At 42.7% G+C, this 26799-nt stretch overlaps 1 protein-coding gene across 1 annotated transcript; it reads left to right on the forward strand.

Moving 5' to 3' along the window:
• LOC115057881 (semaphorin-6B-like) lies at positions 1-24811 on the forward strand. The gene is made up of 17 exons (XM_029525120.1): positions 1-92; positions 11859-11982; positions 12766-12877; positions 13986-14046; positions 14152-14214; positions 15501-15599; positions 15686-15776; positions 16014-16133; positions 16744-16832; positions 16912-17129; positions 17206-17337; positions 17603-17752; positions 17896-18072; positions 18601-18741; positions 19814-19891; positions 20578-20639; positions 22049-24811. The coding sequence occupies exons 2-17, from the start codon at positions 11862-11864 to the stop codon at positions 23032-23034; spliced, it is 2700 nt and encodes an 899-aa protein (XP_029380980.1). The 5' UTR covers positions 1-92; positions 11859-11861; the 3' UTR covers positions 23035-24811.
• The last annotated feature ends 1988 nt before the right edge of the window (positions 24812-26799 follow it).

The following is a 26799-nucleotide window of genomic DNA, read 5'->3' on the forward strand; positions in this document are numbered from 1 at the left end:
TTTTCTCCACAGAGAGGAAGAACAGCGACCGGCGAGGGCGAGTTGGCGACTGGCACCTGCCTCAGTCCCCCCATACCTGGCCATCTGGTGCGGTGAGTGATCCAAGCGGTGTGTTGGAGGGGTGGATGGATGGATGGATGGATGGGGTAGGCGTGAGGGAGAGGAGGGCGGTGGAGGAGATGATGGGATGGGGCGAACAGGTATATACAGCGTGTGCGCAATTTTATTACTGCCATTAAACGCGATGCTGCATTATCGGTCCACCGGGTTAACCAATGGTTGTCTGCCTGGCATCGTCTGGACCTCTGTGGACACGAACCGCTCTTTGTGTCTGCTGCAAGTTTGATGTTTTACTTGCATGTCGTGTGCATATCTTTGTTGCATATCACCCTTTCACATGTTGCATGGGATTCTGCTGTGTTTCTGTCACGAGTGGTTCGAAGTGGTGTCACAGCAAAAAAAGAAAGATAGAAAGAAAGAAAAAAGAATAAGAGCTCATAGTACTTATAATATAACATAGCTCTGCAAAGACGAGTAGCCTAAAAAGCCTGATTAAAATTCTTATTGAGATCGCGATCCGGACCATAGGCTGTACTCTAAACGCTTTCAAATGTTATATTTCATTGTTCCCCTGTGTAAATTTACAAGGTGTTGTAAAATGTTTTCATATGGGTTCCTGTTAACAAGAGTAAAGGTCAGATGTGATGACCATAAAACCAATTGATTATGTCATCAATCAATCAGAGGAGTAACAGTAGTGGAATGACACATTCAGCCAACTGGCAGATAAATAAAAACTATAAATAAAGAAATATAAGAAATATAGTTATTAGTCATTTATGACCTTAGAAAACGGAGGCCTACTCAGAAAAATATTCTAAAATCAGGTTACCCTTTGTCAAACATGTGTCAAATCGACTCCCCATCTCATCAAATTGTCCATAACAACAGCAAATCTTATCTGCTGTGGTCCAAGTGAAATGCTAACCCACTCCCAACTCACTCCCTTTTTTTTCTTGCTGAGGTGATTTAGTCGTTTTACGTAATTTATTGTTTACACCTTCATCCTTCATGCCAAGAAGGCATTGAGCTCCACTGAAGAACTATTACAGCTCCCAGCTGCTGCTGTTTATGTTTGCGTGTCAGTGTGAGATGAAAGGCAAAAATTGAAAAAGGCAAAAACAGACAGAAATAAAGAGGCAGACAGACAGGTTGGAGGATACAAAGTATAAAGTGTGGAGAAAAGCAATCTGGCATATATGCAGCGGGGGAATAGGCAGAGGATGTAAATGACAGAAAAAGAAATGATGAAGCAGAAAGCACAGAGTGAAGGAGCGCTGAGGGAGAAGGGCCGCAGACAGCAGTCTGAGCGGGTGTGAATGGCCTCCCTGTTATCCCCACTGCCCACACAGACAGCCACACAGCAGCCGTGTGAGCAGGTGCTGACCCCAACACACAGCAACTGCAGGGAACAACAGGTGCAGCCACTGTTTCCTTCAGCCTCCCTTTGGAAGTCAGTGTAACACCCGCCCATCCCAAACATACAGCTATACCAAAGCCCTCTAACACCAAAAACCCCACAGCTCTTACTGAAGGGAACCAAATGGATACTTAAGTGTACATTTAGGAAAATAGCACACAAATCCCAGGCTTGAGTGATTCCGTTATAAAATCAATTATGCTGCAAACAAAGTTTGAACCACTTGAGGCAATAAGGCTGTGCAGACAGCAGGTAAAAGCAATCCATGAGTGGGCCTAAGGGTGACACGACTGCCCACAGGGACATTTAATGAGCTCTATTGATCACAAAGGACCATATTCAATCACATATGCTAAGCTGCAAACAGAGTACCTCAAGTGTGAAAAAAAAATTAGACTGAATTGCAGTACAATAGAGACTACCCAAAAAGAGTAAATCAGCAGCAGATTAATGTGTTCAAGTTGCTAAAACGCCCGCTTCTAGAAATGTGCACAAAGACAGCCAGAGATCAGACCAGTGAAATAGTGAGATGAAACACACCAATGATGTTTAAGGGAAAGACACTCTACCAAACAGCTTCTCTGCATCTATCGTCAGGAGAATACATCAAGCAATGTGCAACAAATTGCCTTTCTGAGACGAACATTGACTGACTAGGGAACTCCTGGATTCTAACTGTACCAGGCTCTAATCTGCCTATAAACCTGCACTTTTCTAATCCGACTTGGTATAGCCAACAGGGATGACTCGTTTATTTTAATCAAACCTGGGGACCAGCTTTGACCAGGAAATGATTTATATTCAGCAATTTTTCTTGTAATTCTCCATCTATACGCAATGTAGACTCCCATGTTTTCACTTAATCTGGAAATACCGGCCTGCCTATACATTGATGGAAATGTTGATTTATACAATTACACTGCTTAGATGAACTTTAGTTAACTTCTAGCACTTGTTCCATCAACTACTTCCTGCCCCAATAGTAACCACCCCAGGCTGTGCCAGAAAGTAAATAGGATTATTCACTAATCCAATCATAAAGTTAAATTATGATTAGGAATGCTAATTTTCCTAGAAGGTAGCCAAATGCATTGTCTCGTAGTGTTCTTCTGGTAGCAGGCTTTGACTGAATTTTTTTAAAACAACATAAATTCTTGAAAGGGTGTTGGAATCCACCGACCCCAGAGCAATGAGATGAAAAGAACATAGTTGGGCGGGCATCTGCTGGGCGATTGCAGTCCAATGGGGTCCTCAGAGCGTGGACTGTGGGGAGTCATTCTGCAGGATTAGGAAGGCCACAGGTTCAGGAGTCCTGCAGTCATTCTTTCTTTACTTGTCAGAAAATAGCTCTTTATTTAAAATAAACTCCCTCACGGGAAACATTGTCTGTGTTGATGCCAGAGGCTTTCAGGAGCCTAATAAGTCATTCCAGATGTTTGAAGAGTTCGATCAACATGGTTGGTACCACACAAGCTGAGGACATTTACTTCTCTGCTGGAAATTGACCATGGTACCATATGCTGTACAAAGCAAGATAAATGAGTTTCAGAGGACCAACATGACTGGTTGCTGTATCAGCCATGTATGCTTGCAATAACGCCTTGCATTTGTTTTCAATGTAAAATATATACTTTACTGTAGCGATTAATTTTCAGTTTTATTGCTTTCTGTCTGCACTGATTCCTCCCCAGAGGTGCATGCTCCTTTTCCCTGTGCGTATTGTGTGGTCTCTGCACATGCGATACAATGCTGACATCTTTGCTCATTTTACCGGCTCAGTACTAGCCTGTCCACTTTATCACCCTAACAACACTTCCTATGATCCTCTGTGGAGGTCAAGGAGATTATAGCATACCTGTGGTCTATGAAGATATGAATGTTTATGGTACACATAGTCATAATCTATTTGTGTGTGCGTTGTTTTTTTTGTTTTTTTTTGTATGTGTGGTAGTGTACAGCGGGTCAGGGTCATAAGAGGTATAAGGAAGTTTGTCTCTCAAGTTAACTCATCTCTTCACATGCAGCTGCTCTTCCTGTTAGACTGGCTGGCATTTCAACTGTGAGCGATAGCCTGACAACTTTGAAAGCTAGAGGTAGTCTAATCTCTTACCTTCTGTGTTCTCATTTGCATCACAAAATTGCAAAGTGAGAAAATGACCGTCGACTTCATGTTTTCAACAAGACATTCACCCACATCTGCACACACAAACAAAATAAGCAAATAACCAAGTAACCTTTTCCCAAATGCCACTGCTGAGGCACTTGACTTTTTACTTCTTTGCACAAAATGAATGGAGGTATACATATTTCTAAGGAACATGGCTTATCTACACGTATTTTGCTGCTTTTGTTGTCCAACAAATTCAGCCAGCACCTTTCCCTAAGGTAGGTTTTAGTTATGGCAGCTTAGTAAGAGGCATTTGGAAGACTTTTTTTATTGGGAAATAAAGGCAATCTAAGTCCTTTGTCTCCCAGCTATACAAGATGGTTTTGTAGCTTGATGAAGCTTTGTTGTGGCTAATCTGTCTCTCTTCTTCATCCTGTCCCCTCCCATATCCAGCCATTCACTGCAACAAACACAACTTTTCTCTTTTAATTATGGCTTTTCATCTGGGGCCCAGTCGCAACCGAGAGGAGAGGAGCAAAGCATAGCTGAAACACAATTATACCTGCAAGGTAGAGTGAAGGCTCTCAGGGGAGGTGTTGTTTCTGCGCATGGGTGTGTAATACTGTAGGTGTGTTCATCTGTGCATGTGTGCACACGTCAGTCTACAAGCAGGTAGTTTGACATTTTGATATCTGTTGTGTGTAGACCACCTATTGTGAGCTCTGATCCTCTTAGCAGTCTTCTGCCAAAACAGCTATATTTACCCTTAGTGATCATCACAGCACACGGAACAACATGACGACAGTATGAGCTACCTAACAGACTGTGCCTCCTTTTACAGCAGCATAAGAGAACGTGCCAACAGGGTATGAGATATATGGTAATGGCTGCCACGTTGAGGCATTAGCAAAGCCTGTTTAGCATAGTCTTTTGTTGAAGTGGAAAAATGAAAGGCGGGGAGATGTTAGGCCGTGGTCAGTGAAACATAGAACGCAAACAAACTGAAAATATAATAAAATGATGGCAGCTTTAACTGTTTACTTTCACGTAAAAAAACCCAAAAACAAAAACAAGTTTTAAGCAATAACAGTGTTCTTTGTTCTGTTGCATATTAGAAAATTGCAAAGGTTACCTCAAGACATGTTTAAGAAGACGAAATGCTCTCCAGAGACAGATGTCATGAACCACTGAGTCCGGTAAAGTGCAACATTAAAGGGAATAATAACAGCATTAAAAAGACCAAATTCTGAGATGAAAAACCTTTGTTACTGTTGGGTAATTAGACTGCATGTGTTTGACTGTGTGCTCATAGTGTGTGTCTCAGAGTGTGTGCACTGCATACTCATGTGCTTCCTCAAAGCTGTGCAGTGAATGTATATGTGCTTACTGCAGTCAAACTCTGGTCAGTAATGTTTGCCCTTGCTGCAGCTTTCTATTGCACCATAACTGTGTGTGTGCCTGTGAGTGAGTGTGTGTGTGTGTGTGTGTGTGTGTGTGTGTCTGTGTGCTTGTTCTACTGTATATTCTCTGTATCTTCATACAGTCTGCAAACCAGGAGCTCACTCTGCTTGTGGGGTCCAGCAGTTTTCTGGGAACCAGAATGCTGGACCCTACATCACGGCTGTTGGTCTGAGGAACCTGTGCATGTGCACATGCATGTGTTTTTATTTGACTGAACGCACCATCCATTATCTATAAGCTGATAATTCTGTACATTCATAGACTATACATCTGATATTAGCAGCAATTTGGCTTAAGGCAGATGTTCTGATTGGTTAAGAAGCCTGAGGGGAAATGAAGCTCTCACTGGCTCGACTCTAGCTCTGTCCATCCTATATTAATTACCTATGGCACTCACCCAAGGGAATATCTCTCACTACCTCTCTGACTTCTTTCCTCTCTTTTCCCTCAGCTCCCTTCTTTACTGTCTCCTCCTTTCATCTCCCTCTTTCATTACTCTTTCATTCTATCTCTCGCTTCTTGCTATCATTTTTTTTCTTTTCTCACAACCTAGTAGCACACAGCTGCATCAAAGGCCTATGCAGCGGTAACCTTTTCATTAGCATATAAATGACCCTGTAGATTGAATAGTATTTTAGGATATTTAACAGCCAACGACAGATTCCCTTAACTCTGATTAGACCTGCTCTGAGGAGACAGGCAGCCTCTTGAGGGAATATCACCTTCAACTTAAGATAAAAACTTGACACATTGAAGCTGCTGTTGAGGAGAGCAGGATTTTGTATGTCTTAGTGCAGTTTCTCTTCATGGTATTTGTATATGACAGCAACTAAACAAGTCTGTGAATCTAAAGACTTATCCAGTCTGTTTGTTTGAACACCATGTGATTCTGATGGTAATGATCAGCTGATAAGGGGGATTTAATAACGCAACAAATTAATTATTCCCACGGCAGCCAGTTTGAAATTACATCCTTACCTTAGCCATGTGAAATTAGCAGCATCTACCCAGTAGAAGAAGAAGAAGTAAAACATGTAGGAGTAAAAAGGTAAAAAAGCAGGTTGACATTTTTTTTTATATTCATATTTACTTGGATAGCTCTCTGATGCAGTTACTTTATCACACAGCATCCTGTTTCCCTGGATAGCAAGGGAAACAGCTAACCCAGCTATGTCAAAAAAACTTTTAAAAACCTAGCCACCAGTGTTTTTAAAGGTCATTGTTAATGCCTCTTTGTGGTCTGTTGTGTTTGTTTAATCCAAACAAAACCCAGTGTGGGATTAGCTACACTATTTCGTGGCTGGTACCATTTGTGAGGCAGAGACTGCACAAAGTCATGAAATAGTCTAGCACATTTGTTCATCTAAAACTGTACAGCACAGTTTTTCCACTATGATTTCTTTATAAGTGTCAGGAAATTTTATTGAAAAAAATGACTATTTCAGTGGCATCTGTGTCCGCTGGAAAGCAAATAAGCAGGGAAGTTTAATATGAATTTTAATTAAAGAGCCATCTCCTATACAGCTTTCATCTTGAGCAAAGTGATTGAGATAATTCTCATTTTCTATCTTCTAATACATCAGCACATTTTTAATAACATATTTAATATACCCAGCTGCTGATTCTGCTTCCCAATTTTTTTAGAGGTTAAAAGGTTCATCAACAAGAAGCTGTTCCTAATCCAAGCTTTAAAACATCCCCCCGACATCAGAGATGCTGCTTCCATGTTAATTCTGCACTTCTCAGCTGTAACAGCATGTGGCTGGGATGGTTTTCATCAGTGACACAGAGAGAGAGATGCTGCGGTAGATACTACAAAGTATCTCTGGACACTTTAGTACATGGTGTATTTATATGTCATCATAAGTATATAACATCAGGTGAATGTTAGAGGAGTGTAGTTGACATGAAAATTAAAGGTGAATTAGAAGATGGGTGGAGTCCGACCTAAAAATACTCAGTACCTCTGAAAATATGATGATGGAATGATGATTATTCATGGCACTGAAGTCAACATGTTGATCCCATTTCAAGATGCTCTCTAGTTTTCAGTATCCATGACATGTGTCAATGTCTAATTTCCAGATGTTTCACGTTAAATCCATCTTTGTACCTTAGACACTGTAACTGGATAGTTTCGCAATCTGGCCGTTATTTCAATCCAAAACTTTAATCTGGGAACGTCTGGCAACTTCAAGGCTAAGATAGAGCTATGAAAGTAACATCTGATGGGGCTTTATGATGCACATCTTGGAGACGTTGATGACAAGCTTGAGAGATATATTTAAAGCCTCAACATTGTTTGTCTGAACTCTTACGTTTGTGGTAATGCTGTCTAGACTCAACCTGAGAAAACCAACCTGAAAACTCACACAGTTATATATTATTCACCCCCTCAATTTCTCAGTAAAAATCGAGTCTATTAATGAAGCTGTAGTGCTTGCAGGGTGGAGTACTGAAGTATGAAGGTGACCCACTTCTCCCAGTTTAGCCCTTGTCTGTTTTTCTAGCCTCGGGCCCTTTTGCTTTATTCCAGGCTTCAACCTGCATACTATTCTCAAAGAGCAAGTGTGTTACAAATGAGAAGATAATGTAACTGATTCTACTTCAGCAGAGTTTTCATGTTGATAAATGTATATGTTTTTAAAAGTTTAGACTATTGAATCCAATGTTGTCTAAGCAGTGAATTAGCCAAAAGCAAAAAAAGTTCAAAATGCAGTTTGTAAAGATAGTTGTTAAGACAACGTCTTTATCTTTAATGAGATCTGAATGCTTTGACCTAAACATGGGCAATGATGCAATTATAAATCAAATAGTTCAGTCGGACTGATTCATCTTGAACATTGTCTTGTTGAGGCTCAGCAGGAAACAGGGCATGGAAGCATGTGTTATTAATGTATTGTTTTCGCATATTTCCAATGTGTTGACCTATTGATTTCAAATGAGCTGAACACTTTGTCAGAGTGTAGATAATATAGAGACAAATTGCTTCCAGCTCTCCCATCCCCCACCATGCTGAGATCCAGGGGACCCCTATCTCCTTGTATTTGGGCCCATATAGGTTTTTGCACATGCATGCAAATGGAAATGGATCTGGGTTAATGTGTATGCATCAGTGTCTGGGGATGTGTGTGTGTGTGTGTGTGTGCGCGGGCGCATACACATATGTACTGTATGTGTTGGAGGGCGAACCCGCCTGCCTTGCTTTTATATCTACTGCAATAGAACATCTCTGCCTGGCTTTGCTATTGGTTGCTACGGTAACAAAGGCACAGAAGAGTGGAGTGGCTGCAGCAGCTAAACAGAGGGCGAGAGACAGAGGGAGAGAGAGATTTCGCCCATAGACCTAATCACAAAGACATATTCAACACAACGCATCAGAAAACACAGTTCAGAGAGTGAAAAATGACAGAAAGACGGGTCGAGATTTCAGTCGTCCAGTGCCTGTCACAGATGAGTTAACACACATAAATGAAAGGATTTAAAAAGTAATGAGCTGCACAGGTCGTGGCTTGAGCATGTCGTCGACAGAAGTGTTATGCACCAGCAGCAGTAGGTTGTGTTAGCTGTGTGTCTGTGCCTTTAGACAGTCCGTCAGAGGCGTTTTTATGGCTCTGTTTTCTCAGGGTCAGTAAACGCTCCTCTGTGTGAATAGAGATGGTGCTCTTTATTTTGGACCTCTTTAGCAGGATGAGAGTGTATTGATCTTGCTGAGCGGCTTTAATAGTTGAGATGCATAGTGCAAATATGAGTATGTCCAATATATACAAAAGGCCACTTTAGTATGGGGTCATAACTAAATATTAATTAGGTAATCACTCAATACATATTGTTCATATAGCTTGTTGGGGTGCCAAGGGCTGTACAGAAATTCCCAGCATGCTGCTCACACCATATTATTCCTGTTAGGTCAGCTTCGGCAGGTAAACAACAGCACACTGGAGAAAATAAGCCAACGAGAACAAAACATATGGACAAAGTGATAGAAGGAGAGCTCAGGTGTTCATGCTTCTTCAGATGTCCTGCTGATTGGTTAATTATGTGAGTGTTAGCAGGTGATTTGCTAATGGTCTGGTTTATTAGGATAGATTACACTGTGTGTCTGTGCTCATCATTGCATGCATCCCATGATAACCGTGTCAGTGTCACACCATTTAATCCTATCTCACCAACATGATTTGACACAGCAGCACAACACCCTTTTCTTCTTTACACTCGCTTGTCTCTCTTTCCTCAATTTCCTGTTACTGATTCTGTCACCAGCCATCTGTTTTTTCACAGCTTGATGAGCTGGAGGTCTATAGCAGGCGGTATCTCTCTTTTTTGGTTGTTTTTGTTGTTGTTGCTTTGTCCTCAAATCACCTTTCATCCACTCTCTTCTGTATCTCAGCTCAGCAGGGAAAACTTAGAACGCTTGATAACCAAACTTCAAAGCATTGCTCCAGCCTCTTTTTATAGCCCAGAGCGTTAAAAATACTGCCTTTGTCATGCCACTGACGAGCTCTAACACTCTGGCCTTGGTCCAGATCTGATGGTTTATCTTATAGATCAATAACTTTAATCAATATGAGCTCTAATGAGGAGGCTTCATCAATGATAGGCTGCAGGGTTCTCGTAAATTGCAGTTTGCTAGTGTGTGTGTGTGTGTGTGTGTGTGTTAAAGAAAAAGAGATGGCCAGCTTTGAATTTCCATACCTAAAATGTCAGGTGTGGCACTTTTAGTTCAAACATATTTGGAAAAGTGTAATGTTGCGACCCTTTGTCTTATTAGACTAAGAACAACTGTTGACTGATTTGTATTATATAATTTGGAATAGATCAAGTGCAACATGCTACAGTTTCTTTTTTTACTTTATTTGTTTTGGGGTACTAGGCAGCGTTAAAAAATAATCTACATGAGCTTGTAGTAGGCTCGTTGTGTATTGCAGTGTGGCTTGTGTGACTTAGTGCCAAGTAGTTAGTATCACTAAGCAAGTCTGTAAGCAAATGATGGCTAATATCACTAGAAGCATGCTTTATTTAATCCCCACCACCCTTTCCACGAGACACAAGGCAACAAAAATTCAATTTTAAGCATCAAAACTGGGCCCCTCTCATTAATTGGGCATAATGAAATGAAGCTGGCTCTAAATCTGATTCAATCAGTTCTCCTCTGGGGAATCCCAACAGACAGTCAGATGAAATAAACCCACCATCACCACCACATCCCACAATGCACTACCCCCGCCCCACCCCCACTCAGGGCTCCTCCGTGCATTGGATGAAAAGAAGTTGTCAAACCTGCAATCTTTGGGTTAGGATTTCATTTGAAGTGCCCCCGGTGTATAGACAGGAGCTCACATTGACTCCCTGATGCCACTCCAACACATGCACGGTCTGAAGTGGTGGAAACACAGCTGAATGTGTGTATGTGGTTGGATGTGTGTTACATATTGGGAGCATCTGTGCGCTTGCAAATGTCATCACCTTAGCAACTAAAACATCTACCTTTCAGCCTGGTGTTTTATGTCAAAAAACAAACTGTTGTTAAGGATTTTTTTTTTTTCATGGAACAGACACATTGGGAGACAGAAAGAAGGAGAAATGAAAACATGTGGGTGATGGAGGCAAAGAAGTGTTGGGATAAAAGGGAAAAGGTGGGGGTTGGGGGAAATGGAAGATGCCATTCAGGTTCATTTGAAGGTAACAACATCCTTCTTTCTCAAACCCCAAAGTGCTTGGTCCATGTCTTATCTTTATGTCTCTTGCCTTTTTAAGCATTCTCAGGTTCGTGTAGCTGTGCCACAGGCATTTTGAGTGAATGCACAGAAAAACTTCAACATTTGTTTGATGGTGTGGCTGACACAATTTATGCCTGGCAGTAACTTATGTGCAGCAGTGTTATTCCACTGCTTTGGTTTTATAGGTGAAAGCGATGTTGATGTATAGCACAAAGGCTTTTTTTTTTTTTTAAAAGCAGTTTGATCATTTTATGTTAGTTTTTAGACACACTGGCTGCAAGGCTTTATGGATAGCAATGTCTATTGGTTAGTCTACCACCCTTATTGTTCCCAGATGACAAATTCTGTTCCAGTGGTTCCCCAACTTTTACTTTACTGTCAGATCAAGACTTGAGATTATGAATGAATTCATTAAAAGGAGATTACATTTCCCCTCAGCCACAGTCATTACGTTTTATTACATAAAATGTAATGATAGCTGCTAAATATCTGCATGTTAGAACTAACATTGTCAGTGCTTCACTGTTAGTGCTGTTAAAACGCATCTCAAACAGTATGACCCTTTGGTGGCCTCCTAACTTTTCAAGGAGGAAAATCTATCTCCTCCCCCTTTTCTTTCTCACGCTAGAGTATTCTTGGCTTTTGACCTCAGTGCAGACATTGTCCAGCTTGCCGAAGTCACTCGCTTCATTTCTTCTTTCTCTGATCAATGAAGACGAGCTCTTTCCTCTTTTGTGCCTCATTACCGGTCATATAGCATCCATATGTTTATATATGTGCACAATTAGTGAAAGAAACAGAGGCCCACAAAGTGGCTTTGTAATCCAGTGAATGTTTTGTCTTTTGTTGTTTTATATGACTGTGAGATTCCCCTTCAATTCATGACAATGAAGTGACATTTCTGACAAAAGATTCCCATTACACCAATAAAACAGACAATAGAGACACATTAGCTCCCTGCTGAAGCCAGCTTGGTGGCAGCAGTCACCCTGCTGCACTGCTGACCCCATCCTCACACACACACACACACACACACACACAACAGGACACAGCAATGACATTTCTCTCTCCCATCTCTCTTTGTTAACAGTACATGTGCGCTGCTGCCATGGTGACCGTGGCTCCTCCCATTACATTTCTTCTCCTGCTGCTTCAACTGGCTGATGGCTCATTCCCAGAGGAGCCCAGTCCACTCAGCTACGTCCCCGTAGAGGGTATGTGCCCTTGCAGCGTATGTGTGTGTGCACATGAGATTGATGAATGGCTCCATAGTAGGTGTGGAAATCAGCAGATCAAGGGTCAGAGTCAAGGTGTGCAGCGGCTCGTGTGGGTTTCTTTACTCCATCTCTTTCTTGTTCTATAGTAGATCAATAAATACAAGAGAAAAAATATAAAGAAAGCTTATTATAGATGCTCAGAGGGGCAGTAAGATTTAAAAAAACAAAACAAAACAAAACAAAACAAAACAAAGACAAGCAGGGAAGCTGTAGAGTGGAAGAGAGAAAGGGTGGAGACAGGTGGAGATGGATCATTATGTCCTCTCTCCCTCCTATACAGTCAAGGACAATGAGACATTTCCCCCCCAATCCGTCTGCTGAGGACGAGGGCTCCCTGGAGAGACTTTTTCTCCACATCAAAACTTTATCATAGTCTTGCCACTTTCCCCCACCTCTGGAACTTCCCATTTATCTGATGAGTAGAGATGAGAGGGACAGAAATCTAAATGGAATAATAACAATAGCAATTACCGACAGCTTTTCTGTTTATGGAGCTGTATGAATCAACAGCGGCAAAAACATTGCCAATGGCACCACCATATCATTTGTCTCTGCCCATTATCTTTGTTTTTCTAAGCAAAAGCAGTGAGACAGAGTGAAGATGCCATCAAAGTGAAGGTTACAGTGACAGTATTAAGTCCTGTTCTCTCTCTGTCCTCAGCTGTTAGATACTTCATTTAGGTAAACACTTCATTGTCTCCGTCTGTATGTTAATGGCAGTGGTGAGGAGGTATCCAGTATTCCTAGGCAGAGCTCATCGTTCAGCACAGAGACAGGAGCTGCACATCCAGACGGTCCTGCAAGTCAACCGCACACTCTACATTGGGGCCAGGTAACCAACGGCAACAGCCTCCAACTGTGTGTTACTGACGTGTTCGCATTAATATCCTTTTGCTTTCATTTGATGCCACATCTTCCATCTGCAGTCACTCTGCAGAGTACATTTTCAGTTCATTCTGCTGAGGTTGTGTTCAGTCTTGTTAAATGTCAAGAGAGGGCTGTTTGTTCATGTTGCTGCACAACTCATGAAAAAGAAGAATAGCCTCATATCACTGGATGCAAACCGTCCAGGGACCAAATCAACGAAAAATAACTGATGGAAATCAAATCAAGCATGAAATCCATGTCAATAGTGATGGTAATCAAATGTTTTCCTTCGGTTCTCACGAAATATGGCCGTGAATGAACGCTGCATCCACATTAGGAGAGAGGGGTAGAAACTGAGACGACAGTGCCTCATAAAGAAATTAAGACTGGTAAACAGTGCACAGTGTTACGGGTTGAGGCAGGACCCAAAAGCAGCACAACAGCAGGAGCATAGATTTAAAAAAGGCTTCACAGCAACTGAGTAACAATTCACAAGAATTTTCTCAGTGTTCAAAGACCAGTTAGTGCCCCTGCTGGGATGTGAAGCCAGTTCTCTAGAGTGACAGACAGTGATAATACCACTCAGCCACAGGGCAGGCTGGATGATGTAGCGGCATGAACAGAGTCTCAAAACAGGTATCAGGCAATTCCTCCCAGGAGAGCCAGAGTGACCAGAACCAGGAGGCACACAGGCAGAACCTAAGTTACCAGGGAAGAAACGAGAAGACGTGGTCAGGCAGGGTCAGTATCAGGAGATCAGTGCTGGAGAATAAGACAGGATCGGAGCTGTTGAAATACTGGCAGGCTGATGAGCGTAGAGGAGCTTCAGTTGGGGAGACCAGGTGCAGGAGATTGTGACTGATGAGGTGGTGAGGCTGGAGGTGGGATGGCATTCTAGTAGAAATGGCAGGCTGATAAAAATACACAAATTAATTAAGCTGAAGCCCCAACAGTAAAAAAAAAAAAAAAAATTACCAGTTACATTAAATGAGATTTAAAATGAGTCTATATTCACTTCGTTAATATGTTTGTAATGTATTGAGACTGATGCTGTGTGTTCTCCTGCTTTGTAGAGATGATTTGTACCGAGTGGAGCTGGATAACATGGCCGGTGATGAGATGTTCTACAGCAAGGTATGACTCTTACACACACAAACATGAGTATGCGCTAATGACTAATGTGCACACACAACACACACATCACAAACATATTCTGACTGTGGGTGGTTCCTTTGGCAGAAACGGACGTGGGAATCCAATAAGAACGACATTCGAGTGTGCCGAATGAAGGGCAAGCACGAGGTATATTGTTCATACACCACAACGCTCCAGATCCACTCACAAATGCATTAAAAGCATCTAATCTATAACATGCATGGACAGACACAGCAGCGGTAAGAGAAATGCTATTACCTCTGGGTGCATCTGCATGTGATATTTACACAAATTTGATCTTGCAGGTGCTGAATGAGTACATCACTTAATGACGCTAACTCAGTGAAAAGTTGTTGAAGCTTGAAGCCCTCACTCTCCCACAATGTGCCGGGTCTCATTCATATCCAGTGCTCCGAGATACAAAGGGAAAGTGGTCAAATCTGCAAAACAGAAAGATCTGATGGGACGGTAGCCTGGCCGACAGGGTGTAACTGAAAATATAAGGGTTATTGTACAAATGTAGTGGCGCCACTGGCGAAATCCAATTTGGGCAGAAAAAGAGTGGAAAACGAAAGGCACCAGAAAACATTACAGAGAAAACTGAGCAGAGGGAGTGACACAGCCTCAGGGAGGAAACAGTAATTGAAATCTGTTGAGGAGGAGAGGTAAAGGTAGGGTTTTTTTGTGAGGAGGCGAAGGAAAACTGGGGAAGAAAAGCACCAGGTAGTAAAAAAAATTGTCAAAGACAACATAAGGAAAAGATTTGTTGCTCCAAAACAACACCGGAGGAACGACTATGCACTGGAGAAAAAGAGAGGAACTAAAAGAATTAAAGATCTTTCCATCTTTAATTCTTCTAATATATATATATATATATATACAGAAGGAACAAAGACAGTGGAACACAGATTGAGCAAAGGTGATAATAATGATACAACAAGGTGAGAAGGCAAAAGACAGAAAGGTGAACAATATTAGATCTAGCTAAGGATAAAGGGACTAAATGCCAAAGCCTGGGGGTGAATGACAATGTGAATGGTTTGACATGTAGTTATTCATATATTAGACCACTCAGGTCGGTTTCATTTAAAGTATCACCTAATGTGGCCTCTTTGAAGAAAGCTTGAGCTCGTGTACTTACACAGGAGGAATTTGTTGGTTTTAATTCCATCTAATGGTTTTGTAAAATGCTATCTCAAAGGGACTAAAGGGACACCAGTGTCACCAAGTTTCAGATTCACTGGTAGCAGCTTCAAACTTAAGGATTGCTATAAAGTCCCTGTCCAATAAGTCCTCCAGCCGGACTGTGGTTAAAGCTGTTATTACCTCAAAGGGTTGTTTTTCGTAGCATTTCACTTTGCCCTTTACCTTTTAATCTTCCCCTCCTCTTTATTAGTCTCTTTTTTGGTGTGCTATTTTTCCCCCCCCGACAGGGAGAATGTCGTAATTTCATCAAGGTCCTGCTCAGCCAGCATGGAGGCTTGTTTGTATGTGGAACAAACGCCTTCAACCCACTGTGTGCCAACTACACTGTGAGTATCCTTCGTTTTGTCAGCTGGTCATTCTCTGTGTATCTGCCAGTTTTTTTCAGCATTTTTTCTTTTTTGTCCGGTTGCAGAGAGATACTCTAGAAATGGTTGGAGAGCCTGTTAGTGGGATGGCACGATGCCCATATGATCCACGACATGCCAATGTGGCTTTATTTGCAGGTAGTATGTTTTGAGTTTCCACACTTAGGCTTTCTAAACACCAGACCCTGTTTTCTGGGTCCAGACGTCGAAACATCTGCACACTTGTGTTTACTTTTATGAATGATTCATCATCAGACCCCTCGCTGCATTGCTTTTTTGGTTTTAATCTTCCTGACCTTGTGCCATCTCGTCATCTGTATTTTCTTCTTTTTAATCTTCTCTTCTCCTCTTTCTGTGCATCTCTCTCGCACTCAGATGGAAGTCTCTTCACCGGGACTGTGACGGACTTCCTAGCCATTGATGCAGTGATCTATCGAAGCCTTGGCGACAGCCCTGCCCTCCGCACAGTCAAACACGATTCAAAATGGTTCAGAGGTAGGTTTCGAAGAAGGTGCATTAAAATTTCCCCTTGAGAGACACACACTTTCAATAGACAACCAGGAAGTAAATAACAGAAACCATCACCATTATCTCCAGTAGTTAACAAAAGAAAATTGAACTGCTGTGGCTCCTTTCACAAGTGGCTCACAGGAGAATAGGTTAGTTTTCAGTATTGCAAATAATAAGCTAAGTTCAACAAAACCAGACAGGATTAGGCCTACTTCAGATATTTGTAATAAGTGGAGCATGAATGATGTATTGAGGTTAGTTGGACTTCACAGATGTAGGGTCTTAGCAGTTTGAGAAAGCTTTCGAGTGAGCAGTCAAGCCGGTTTTCCACGGAAGAGGAAAACCAGTTTTGGCAGGTCGAATCTGGAACAGGGCCAGATGAATAAATGATAAATAATGTGCATCTTCTTGTCCATGATGATGAATTAAAGAGAACATGAATATTTAATGCAGGAGGCTGGTGGACAGCAGTGCTCCATGTTGATGTGACTGTTATTACAGCGCCATGTCAGGGAGTGTGAAGTGTTACGTCTGGCCTCAGGCGCTGCATCACTTTGTTTGGTAGTGTGTGAGTGCGTCTGGTGTTGTTTTGCAGAGCCTTATTTTGTCAGCGCCATGGAGTGGGGGCCTCATATTTATTTCTTCTTCAGAGAAATGGCCATGGAGTTTCACCATCTAGAGAAGGTGATCTCTTCCTCTTCCTTTCTTCTTCTTTCAGGCTGTTACTCCCACATTTTATTAAACCTTGCTCGCTTTATTCAAGGTGATGGTGTCCCGTGTGGCTCGTGTGTGTAAGGCAGATCTGGGTGGCTCTCAGCGTGTCCTTGAGAAACAGTGGACCACTTTTCTTAAGGCACGACTCAACTGCTCTGTCCCAGGAGACTCACACTTCTACTTCAACCTCTTACACGCCACAAGTGGCATCATCCACATGCAGGGACGGGACGTCATCCTCGGCCTGTTCTCCACCCCACCGAACAGGTACATGGACTTACACAAACAAACAAAAATACTTGTTCATGTCTCATCGCTGTCTTCTTTCCTTTCGCTCTGTTAGCATCCCCGGTTCTGCGGTGTGCGTGTTTGATATGCAGCAGCTTGCTCATGTCTTCGAGGGACGGTTTAAAGAGCAGAAGTCCCCAGAGTCTATTTGGACTCCTGTTCCAGATGAAGCGGTGCCTAAACCAAGGTATTGCAATGCAAAGTGCATAACTTCAACAAAATACTGCAGGGTTGCTGTCCTGAGCATCTGTCTCACGTATAGTCTACTTACTCTTCAGCTATAAGCTCCGCCTGCCAATCAACCAACAATTTCACTACTATTCAGCAAAATTCTAATATAGCAGCCAGCTGCCAAAACTCTTGTCGCTCTCTCTGGACTTCTATCCATCTCTTTCCAATGAATCTGGTCTTCAGCCCTCAGTTTCGCTGTCTTTGTCCTTCTCTGTCTGCAGACCTGGAGGATGTGCTGTGCAGGGATCCAGATTTAGCTCCTCTACCACGTTGCCAGACGAAGTGCTGAACTTTGTGAAGACCCACCCTCTGATGGACGAGACAGTTCCACTGCTGGGACACAGACCCTGGGTGGTCAAGACCATGGGAAGGTATGTGCAATGTTTAAATAAAATGTTTAATATGTAGAACATTTTATACAGAGTGAAAACGGGAAGCAGAACTATGACTCATAACTTACAGGTAGCATAGGAAATATACTTTATTGACCTGCTCTGTTGACTGATACATCCAGGTACCAGCTGACAGCCATGGTGGTAGACACAGAAGCCGGTCCCCATAGGAACCGGACAGTCTTGTTCCTGGGCTCAACCAGAGGAACCATCCTCAAGTTCCTAATGGTTCCCAATGGAGACTCTGTCTCCCACAGCAGTGTGTTTCTGGAGGAGGTGGAAGGCTTTAACCCAGAGAAGTGAGTAGGGCACATGTTCATTTTCACATTAGAACCTGCTATACATTTATTATTTATCATTATTATTATATTTTATAATCATATTTATCATTATTTTGTCTAAATAATAAATTTTGTGCAATGCAATTTGCAGTTGAAGCCTATGAGGTTATTTTTGAAGCAGCTCTAACAGGTATTTTTGGATATATCAGAAGGACACTGACTGTAAAGTTGCCTTTAACAATTTATTTTGGTATCAGTTAATCTGCTGAAAACATTTGAATGTTTGAAACCTGAATTATTGGCAGCAGCCAAATAGGAGCATCCACTGGCACCTAACCCAGAGGAGTGTTTCTATCTTTCCACCACACAGCTCTGCTGATATTGTGACTGCTGTGTGGAGGTAAGGCCACTGGGCTGTCACGGGACTTTGACCCTGTCACAGATTTATTCGAGGCCAAAACAAGGACCCTGACCTCCCTCTGCCAGCTTTTTACCCCCTGTCTCCTGTCGTCAAACCTGTCTATCTCTGTGTGTCTCTGTCCCCAGGTGTGGTGAGGACTCTCCACAGGCCCGTCAGCTCTTGTCTCTGTCATTGGACCGGACCAGTCACACTCTGCTGCTGGCCTTCCCCTCTTGTCTGGTCCGAGTTCCCACGTCTCGCTGCCACCTGCACTCGCGCTGCATGAAGTGAGAGGCAGTCTTTCTCTTGGAGATTCTTCTCTATTCATTCGCAAGTGTCTTGAGTCAAATGAGATCTAACAATAGCCAAGATGGTGCTTTCTGATCAACTTGTGTTGTCTCTACTTCCCCACTGCCCGCACTGTGGCTGTCCTGTAGTTGTCCCGGTAAAATCTGCAGGTTTTTTGTTTATTTGTTTGTTGTTGTTTTGTTTTTAGTTATTATGTTTTTTGCTTCAATCCAATGGAGATGAATAGCATTCATTCATCTTCAACTGCTTTATCCATTTCCGTATCACGGGGTGCTGGAGCCAGTCCCAGCTGACTGGGTGAGGGCGGGGTACACCCTGAACAGGTCACCAGTCCATCACAGGGGCAACACACAGAGACAGACAGAGACCAACAACCACTCACACTCACACTCAGACCTACGGACAATTTAGAGTCACCAGTTAACCCAAACATGATGTCTTTGGATGGTGGGAGGAAACCCACGCAGGCACAAGGAGAACATGCAAACTGCACAGAAAGGGCCCAGGCCGGAAACTCGTGACCTTTTTATTGTGGGGCGACAGCGCTAACAACTATTCCGCCGTGCCGCCCGAGATGGATGACATGTGCACTCTAATTACTGCCAGCATGTTTGGTTTAATAGTTGATTCTGGAGAATTTGTTTTCCACTGAAATATTATTTCACTTGACACATGAGGCTTCAAGACTGTGATTCATTATGAATATCAAAAAGAATTTGGTTATTAATGCAAACGTGGGGAGGATGGTTGAAGTAAAGAATGCCGCTGTGAACCTGTTTATCAGCTGCTATACTTCACACCATGATGTAAAATCAGAGGAGGCAGCCAGATGAGGATTTATCAGTTCACAAATTTTCATATTTACAGAGCATATGACTAATGAATCTCACGGGTCCAAATCAGATGAACAACAAACAGTATCTAATGCTATTAGGCAGTAAACTACACTGTATATACCTTGTCCTAAGCATAACCTTGTTAGAGGCAGGCAAATTCAAGATTTCTACAGTTTTCATTTGAGTGCGTGTGTGTGCGTATGTGTGTGTGCAGGAGCTGTCTAGCCTCCAGGGATCCTTATTGTGGCTGGACCAGAGGCAGCACCTGCTCCTTCCTGAGACCAGGGACAAGGTAACATCAACATAAACACACACACACACACACAAGTTCGATTTTATTTAATCAAAGTGAAACTCCTGTATTGGCACACATTCATAACATTTGCAAGACTTTCTTCAATCCATGATGACGCTGTTGTAAGTAAAAATTTTTATTTTAAAATCAGCATTATTAATTTTAACTACTACAATTTAATATTAAAACATACACATTTTGAGCAATATACTAAATCCACTCATCTGGTGCCCATATCTCTATTTGTATAAACATACGACTCAGCTCGTAGCTTTGTATTTTTACTTCTTAACTCCTCCATGTATGCCCAGTTGCACATTTTCCTCTCTTCCTCCTTTCAGTAAGGGGTTCAGTGAAATAACGTTCTTAATTATTTTGTTTGTTTTTTTTTCAGTAAAAACCTTTTTTTATTTTATATGGCTTTGTAAGCCTGTTCACTTCATTCTGTGTTCAGCATTTGTATCAAATGCAAACATCGACACCACCACTCAATACCACCCGAAGACTGACCCTGACCTCTGAACATCAATAAGGCTAAAAGAGAAATTCATCTGAAGGATCAATAATGTGTCCCGTTTTTTATGAAGCATACATGAAGCGTACTCACACACACACACATAATGTTGATTACTATTTGTATATGAGGAGAAAGTCTCTCATGAGTGATCTCTTTGTGCCCGTAGGTTGCCTTTTCAACAAGATGTGGAATATGGAAACACCACCTCCCACCTAGGAGACTGCGATGGTAGGTTGCAGCAGGATGGCATGGATGCTTGTAGTTGTGATCAGTGGAGTGAGTGCAGGCTCCTCCTGGTGGCTCGATCCCTCATTACACCTATTTGTTACTGAACACTTTGTTCTCACTAGACAAAAAAAAAAAAAAAAAAAAAAAGAAAGAAAAGAAAAGAAAAAAGAAACTTTATCAATTCTGTAACTGTGAATGTTTTCACTATTTGAAGCATAACTTGATGTGATTTTCCCAGGTTAGTTTGACACATTTAGCCTTGTTGGTTGTTACATGGAGTATTTTTGATGTTTTTGTCAGAGCTGAATGAAGTGGGAGTAGGACAGGGATTTTGTTTCAGCCTCACTTACTTCAGGTCAAAACACTCCCAGTGTGAGACAGTTTAATTAGGGATGCTGTGAAAGAGGTGGAACTGCTGGCAGACAATAAGATACAGCAGGAAGGGAAATGCATCATCCTCCTGCATTAGAGGGTCTGTTATTGAATTCCCTCTCAGATGTTCATAACATCTGAATGTCCAAGGGTAGCAACAAGCAGGCTGGAAATATCTTCCCATAAAATACTCATGTCACTTCTGTCAGGAGGCTTGGATGCCCCTACAGTAGTGCCAAAGAGGGCCGCTTTGAACCGGATTCTGATATTCACAGAGTCAGTGGAAACCAAAAAACTTATTTCCAGCAGCTTCCCTCTGAACTGTTCCATCTGTTTGAAAGTCATAAAATCCATTCAGCTGGATCTGCATTTTAAAAAAAAAAAAAAAAAAAGGTCATGTAGCACATCCCAAGCCTTCCGCACACACGTCAGCTTCAGACTGATATACCGGCATCTACTTTTTATCCCACTCTTAGAAACTGATAACAGTAAAAGTCAGCGATGCCACGCTGCAGACCTGACAGACTAATCTGAGCAGTTAAAGAGCAGGGGAGGCCGAGCCAGAGACAGGCATGTGTTGCTGTGTCTGCAGATGGGAGCGATTAGAGCAGGGTGGAAACACTGAGGTAATGGTATGCTGTGAGGAGAGACTCTCTGACCAGGCTGCGGGATGGAAACTGTGAGGAGAGGAGAGTCAGCTGCACTGATGACAAGTGCAGGCCTCTGTGAACTTGGAGCCTGCGGAGCCTCAGGGCCAGACTGGAGAGAAGCTCCCTTTAAACATAATCACTGCAGATAATAATCTTATAATGTTGAAGATGATGATTGCCAATTATGAGCGTTATCAGAGTTATTGATTAATTGTAATACATAACATCTTGTGTTGTGAGCTGCACTAAGTAGAAGCAGAAGAATAGCCCTATATGTAATAATGGTAGTCATTCTAAAGTGCACCCTGCGGAGAGACATCATGAGAGGATGTCCATTTGGCTGCTCTACTAAATGTCATCGTCATAACTGTGTCTCTTAATCTTAAGGAATTCTGCAGCAAAGTTTGCTGATTGAACCAGAGAGTCTCGTTTCCCTCAACTTGCTCGTGGCGTCTGCAGTCTCTGCCTTCACCATCGGGGCGGCGCTGTCTGGCCTCGCGGTGTGCTGGATCATGGCCCACAAACCTGCCAATCGTCGCCATGGCAACACCTCCCAAAACTCCATCCAGAGGCGCGAAAGAGGCCTGCTCAGTAACGGCGGTGGGATGGGAGGCTCTGTGCTGAGCGTTACGCGGCAGGGAGGGGGGGAGCGCCCCTGCTCACAGGGTGGGGAAACCCTCTTCGTCATGCCCAATGGCTGGGTGAAGTCAGGAGAGCTCGACCCCGGTTTCCTCCCCACCCCAGAGCACACGCCACAGCAGAAACGCAGAGGCCTACGACTGTCTGACTCCAACTCTGGAGGATGGGACACGAGCCAGACCTACCTGGGGGGAGGTTCTGTGGGTCTGGGCTCACCCTGCCGCATGCCACCCTCGGTCTACCTGACCACCAGACTGTTCCAACAGGGGGGAGGTGGGAGACATGGCGGGGAGGGCCGAGGGAATGACACGCCTCGCCAGCACTACGTCTGTCTGAGCAAACAAGAAAAAGGAGGAAAAGGAACACCCAAAGCCCCGTTCAGGAAGTCTGCGGGAGAGTATGTGTACCCCATGACCCCCCAGGACTCGCCTGAGCGTCGGAGGGTGGTCTCAGCACCCAGTGCCCCCATGGAGTATGGTGAACCACTCCCATTACGATGGCCAGCCCCAGAAGGATACATCCTCAGCAGCCATGGCATGGTCCCCGTCCCCCTGCCTCCCCCCTCCATGCCCACCCCGAGTAGTCAGGCATATGTGTCTCAGCAACACACCCCAGGGCTGAGCAGGGCTCTGCTGAGAGGAGCCCTGGAGCGAGGCGAGCTGGGCGAGTTAGTGGATCTCAGCCAACTCATGAGTAAGAAGAGCTGCAGTGACAGGACTCAGGCCGGCCAGTGACTGTAAAGGGGGTGAAGGGGACACGAGTGTGTCATATCCAGAGCTCTCTGGGTTAATTGCATAGTTCTCTATTTCCTCCTCATTCTGCCTTTTCCTCTCACTCTTTCCTCTGTCTTCACTCTTTTGTCATCCAGCCCCTCTGATCTTCTCTGTCAGTTTGCCAGGCACCCCCCATCCCACCATTTCACCCCACGACAAGTCTCTTCTTATGACTGGCTGCTGAGGCTGCCACTCATATCCTGGCTCACACTAATTGGTCAGATGGACTGAGGTTGTTGCTGTGTCTGCATTGCAGAGTTTCCTCCCTCTCGTCCTGCTCCACAGCAGCAGCAGGAAGAGTGAGGAGGGAGGATAGAGAGGAAAGATAGGAAGCAGAATGGGGGCCATACAGGATGTGGGCAAAGATGGACATGGCTTTTAGAAGCCGCCTTCTCTGTGCAGATGAACTGAAGCTGCAGAGCCCGTCAGTTACAGGAATGGGATGCGTTTCCCCCTCCTGGATGAAGTTAGTCGGACTGCCACCACGACAGCTCCTGCTGGTCTGACAGCCAACCAGATACTTGATGTGCATTTGTACATTTCACTGTAAATGGATCCCTTCCTGAATACCTGTGGCTCTACGTGACTCATCAGATAAAACATTTTTGTCATTCTGACTGTCAACACAAATCTGATGGATGATAATGCAACACAAATTCCTTATCTCTCTTTCTCTGTGCCACACACATCCAGAAGATGCAGACATGTATGTGTACAGGTTGGTATTTAGTATTCAGTGTAGATAAAAGGGAAGACGCGCGTGCCTCATTTCTGTCTCATAGGGTTATGGGACCATAACTCATGTCTTTTGAGCACAGACTGCAGGACCCAAATGTCAGCACTATTTCTGCGAACCGCATGTTCTCTGTAATAATGGCACCTCAGCCATCCATCCCTCTTTTCGTTTGCCTCCGTCTGCTCTGTGCCCACTTTAAGGGCTAATAGTGCCGAGATGACACCAGAAGTAATAGCACCGGACTGACAAGAAAATCCGAGCAGGTCGGACATAAAGAAAGGAAGGGAGGAGGGTTTAAGAGAGTTTTGAGTAAATACTCTGCATTATGTGAATACCTTGTTCATCACTGTCCCTTTGAGGTTTTTCCACACATGTACACAAATTCATTGATGCTGCATTGTACAACACGGTCTGGTTTTATTGGGCAATATTTCCCCTTAAGTCCAGAGTGAGTCCAGGTCCAACAGACATGATCCAGAATAAAGTGACAGTTACAGTGGTAATGATTGAAACCAAGCCAGCAGGGGAAATAGAAATGTCCCCAACTGGACCCAATATATTCAGCCCACTCAAGTGTCCGGTTCTACAAAGTTGTAGGCTTTAAGATCGACACAACGTGGATTGAATGTGTTTGTGAGCCAATGGAAGTTCTAAAGAGGGAGATATGACAAAGAAGACCAATGCGGAACAAAAAAAAAAAACAAACCCAGATGAGATTAGGTGCAACAAAGACAAGAACCATAAGAAATATTGAGAATATGGTTTGTTATAGATGACCAGACGATTTGTTTTTCAGAGTGAATGCTGTTCTTGCAGTGAGAAGCAATATGTGATCTTTCTGTATCTGTATATAGTAAACTTTAATTTAGGTAAAATGATAACGTAAGACAAACAGTAACGTCAAAAAAGTGATATCAGGCATTAGCTTGAAAACAAAAATAAACATTTGCCATGTCATTGTAACTATGTAATGTATGAAAATCAGTTTTTCATGTAAATTCCATATCAACATGCTCCGAGATTGAAATCACAGGTATCGATTACCAGTGTCTTTTTTTTTTTTTCATCTGTATGTCAAACACACTAATGAATGATTTCCTGACACCTGATAACTGAAGAAAAAAAAAAAAAAAACAGAAAAAAGTGCCACGAGGGAGACCATATCAGTGAGCAGTGCACTAGTTGTCTGTACTGTACAGAGAAGTCTACCATTGCAGTATTCTTGTGATATTTGACCTTACATGTATTTGTTTTATTTCAACGTCAGCTCGTACTGTTGAAATAATTTCTTCCGCTCCCTTTGTCGGGTGCGGCTGACGCTGAATGCTACCAATTGTGTTTGAAGGTTTGCTTATGAACTACTTTGGCACATCATGCCAAACTTATATACTGTAAATATGTAAGAATGAATCCAGACACTTTGTCATGCCCTTTATGATTATACTGCAATGTTTTCACTTAAACTATGAAATGAAATGTGTTTGTTCCAGAATAACTAATATGTTATAATAATGACTTATGACAGTAGTTCATAAGCAAACTTTCAAATGGACTATAATGCTGTGAGGGAACACTGTGTATCTCATAACTGTCTTAGTCTTTGTGACTTTTTCTCTATCATTGCCAAACAACTGCCATGCTGGAAGATCTTGAAAATACTTGTCAACATCCTCAGTGAATGAATGTACTCATTCTTTTTTTTTTTTGTCCTCTATTGTCATTCTACTGTGCAGTAATAAGGAAAAGCACATTTTTGCATTCTGAAAAGGAGCTGCTGTCCTGTATCATTTGTAAATAGTGTAAATAATCATGCTGATGGTATAGTGTATCAGTTTGGTTTGGGGGGATCATCCAAGCTCTTCAAAGGCAGGACTGTGATTAAAGTGTGAGGTTTTCTGTTTGTTTTGTTTTGTTTTATTCTTTTATTTTTTCGGTGACAATGCTGTGAATAAGATGTATGTACAGTATTTACGTGACTTTAGCTGACTGCTGAGTTCAGCTGTTTCCTTCTTGTTATTAGAGTAGAGTCGCAGGCTTGATCTCAGCCAGAAGTGAGCCGTCTCGATTGACAGATGCCTGCTGAGTTTTTGCAGTTGCTAAGTTACTGCTGTTGTAATAACCATCAATCTTTGGAGTACTGCTATTAAATGGCATTATACAATTGACTGCTAAAGTTGTTGTGTGGTTTTGAATGCAAATAAATGCATATAATTATACATTGTACATAATTATACATCGATTCACAGTTCAGTGACATGTGCATTGATTTTTTTTTATTAAAATATTTTTCATCAGATTGGCAGCTGAATCTTCTAAACAGGCAGCAGAAAGATAACAGAAAGTCTTTTAAACATTTAATTTTCTCGTCACAAGGGGGAGCTGTCTGTGAGCACAGACTGTTCTGCTGAGACAGGCTGGGATGTTGGAATAGGCCATGTTTTCTGCTTTGATGTGACGCTTTGAACATCATGCAGTGCAAAATAAAGGTCAGTTAAAGGTTGAGAGAGATAGATGGTAAGTTTGATGGTGTAGGCCAAACACATGTTCACATAGTCATTGCATACCTGTTAAACAACTGAGTTCGTAAAAGGCAACTTGATAATTCAGGCCAAGCCAAAAGAGCATGTTTGCATTCCGTCAGTCCATCTATCCATCTTCTACCACTTTTCCATTTCCAGGTTGTGGGGTGCTGGAGCCAATCCGAGGTGAGGGGCGGGGTCACCCTGGACAGGTCGTCAGTCCAACCACTCACACTCGCATTCACACCTGCTGGCAATTTAGAGTCGCCAGTTAACCCAGTTAACGGTGGGAGGAAACCACACAGAAAGGACCAAAACTGGGAACCGAACCTGTCACTTTTTTGTTGTGGGGTGACGGCACTAAACACTACGCCACCGTGTTGCCCATTCCGTGCTTAAAGTGAAGATTTAAAGAAGGCACTCCAGCATTGTTTTATGTTATTATTTTTATGTAATAAAAAATAGAAAATG

The sequence above is a fragment of the Echeneis naucrates genome, chromosome 17 (assembly GCF_900963305.1).
Source record: "Echeneis naucrates chromosome 17, fEcheNa1.1, whole genome shotgun sequence".
In the NCBI taxonomy this organism is placed as follows: domain Eukaryota; kingdom Metazoa; phylum Chordata; class Actinopteri; order Carangiformes; family Echeneidae; genus Echeneis; species Echeneis naucrates.